The sequence below is a fragment of the Sphaeroforma arctica genome, assembly GCF_001186125.1.
Source record: "Sphaeroforma arctica JP610 unplaced genomic scaffold supercont1.6485, whole genome shotgun sequence".
Classification (NCBI taxonomy): domain Eukaryota; class Ichthyosporea; order Ichthyophonida; genus Sphaeroforma; species Sphaeroforma arctica.
This window is the reverse complement of record NW_014034073.1, coordinates 1-1,643: the sequence shown is the minus strand read 5'-3', so window position 1 is coordinate 1,643 and position 1,643 is coordinate 1. Positions and strand designations below refer to the sequence as shown.

General features: G+C 42.8%; 1 protein-coding gene across 1 annotated transcript; it reads left to right on the top strand.

The window, feature by feature from the left end:
* Nucleotides 1–916: 916 nt before the first annotated feature.
* SARC_15641 (hypothetical protein) lies at nucleotides 917–1,616 on the top strand (the record flags this gene model as incomplete). Its single annotated transcript, XM_014290242.1, has 2 exons — nucleotides 917–1,042; nucleotides 1,454–1,616. Coding segments are annotated over 2 exons (289 nt in total), but the record flags the coding sequence as incomplete, so codon positions are not given.
* Between the last annotated feature and the right edge of the window lie 27 nt (nucleotides 1,617–1,643).

The window sequence follows — 1,643 nt, the reverse complement described above, 5'->3', positions numbered from 1 at the left end:
TTTAAAATTAGTATAGGCAATTGCTAGGTATTTAAAATGGGTGGGTAATTGCTAGGTATTTGAAATAGATGGGTAATTGCTAGGTATTTGAAATAGATGGGTAATTGCTAGGTATTTAAAATAGATGGGTAATTGTTATGTATTTAAAATAGATGGGTAATTGCTAGGTATTTAAAATAGATGGGTAATTGCTGAATGAGCTAGATGTTTAGAAAGTAGTTGTGCTGCTACCAGTCACATACATCAGGCAGGAAAATTCAACAACGAAATGTGTGCTAACCAGATGTACATGGCATGAGCGGCGAGAGTGTGAGGATACCAAATACACGCTCTTAGAACGAAAGTGTTGTATGTAAACCATATAGTGTATTGAGGCAAGGTGGACATGTAGTAGAGTGAGGCTGCGATTGTAAGCGCTCTAAATAAATTGGAAGGCTTGTTCGTGATGTACCTAGACAAAGGGGCGAGAGGGGAGGTCTGTTGGTATATTGTACACAGGAACTCCAGTCTCATGGTGTTGTAGAGTGCACATTAGGAGTGTCGATGGATAGGGAGATGTGAAGCTTTGAGTGTTATATACGATCACACTGCCGGGTGCTTGAATTCGCCCCTGCTGTGTCATGTGGATTGTTAAAACTCTAAAACCCTAATACCCTGAAGCCGGTTGTTGGACTGGCTCACGTGGTTATGCTGGTTGATGCTGTTTGACAGTATCTTCAGCACACTAGCGTAGCTGTCTCGCCCAGAATTGTTAAGAAATCTAGTCTAGTAAACGCCTTCTTCCCACATGCCGGGTAATTATTAAAGCTACCAAATGTATCTCGGCATTCGCATACTAGTGATGCTACAAACCCTAGTTACACCCGTTACGTCCTCCATACTAAGCTTGGCTTGCTTTTACTTCCCTGTTTATTGTCCAGGCCACACCCGATGCCCCAGGCATTCACGAATTGCACTGTCGCATGCACACGTTTGTGATGATGTTCATAGACGCCGCCAGTTTTGTCGACGCCACAGACGAAAGGTGGCGCTTCTACATGCTGTATGTTTGTGCGTTTTTGCAAATTGGCACACTGTTTTTGGTTTCTACGCATATTTTCGGAATATATTCACCCTTCCTTTCATACAAATTGGCATGTTGTTTTTGGTTTGTACACATATTCTCGGTTTTTATTCACACTTGCTTAGGGCATTGTAGGCTTATGTAGGGCTCGTCTCTTTTGTACTATTTGCTTTTGTACAGTTTGCTATTTGATCCACTAGTGTTGATATGGGAGGTTGCAGGCTTGGCGTAATAGTCTATCATATCCTCACAATAAAGGCTATTAATATCATAATATGATAAATTAGTTATACGATTAAGCAATACTATCAGATCAATGCAGGGCGTCACCAGACGTCTTTGGTTGCCTCATATTTCAGCCTAATAGCCCCCTCACACTTTTGCCTGCAGCTTTAAAACACAGACATCCTCCGATGGCACAACCAGTTACGAATTCGCGGGATTCTCGACGCTCTACAACTTCTACGCCTACCCCCACCACATCCGCCCACGTACCAGCCAGTTCCTGCTGTTGCCGTCATTTCAGCGTCAGGGCCATGGAGGTGTGTATTGAATATGTTTTGCTGTGTTGTGTTGTTGG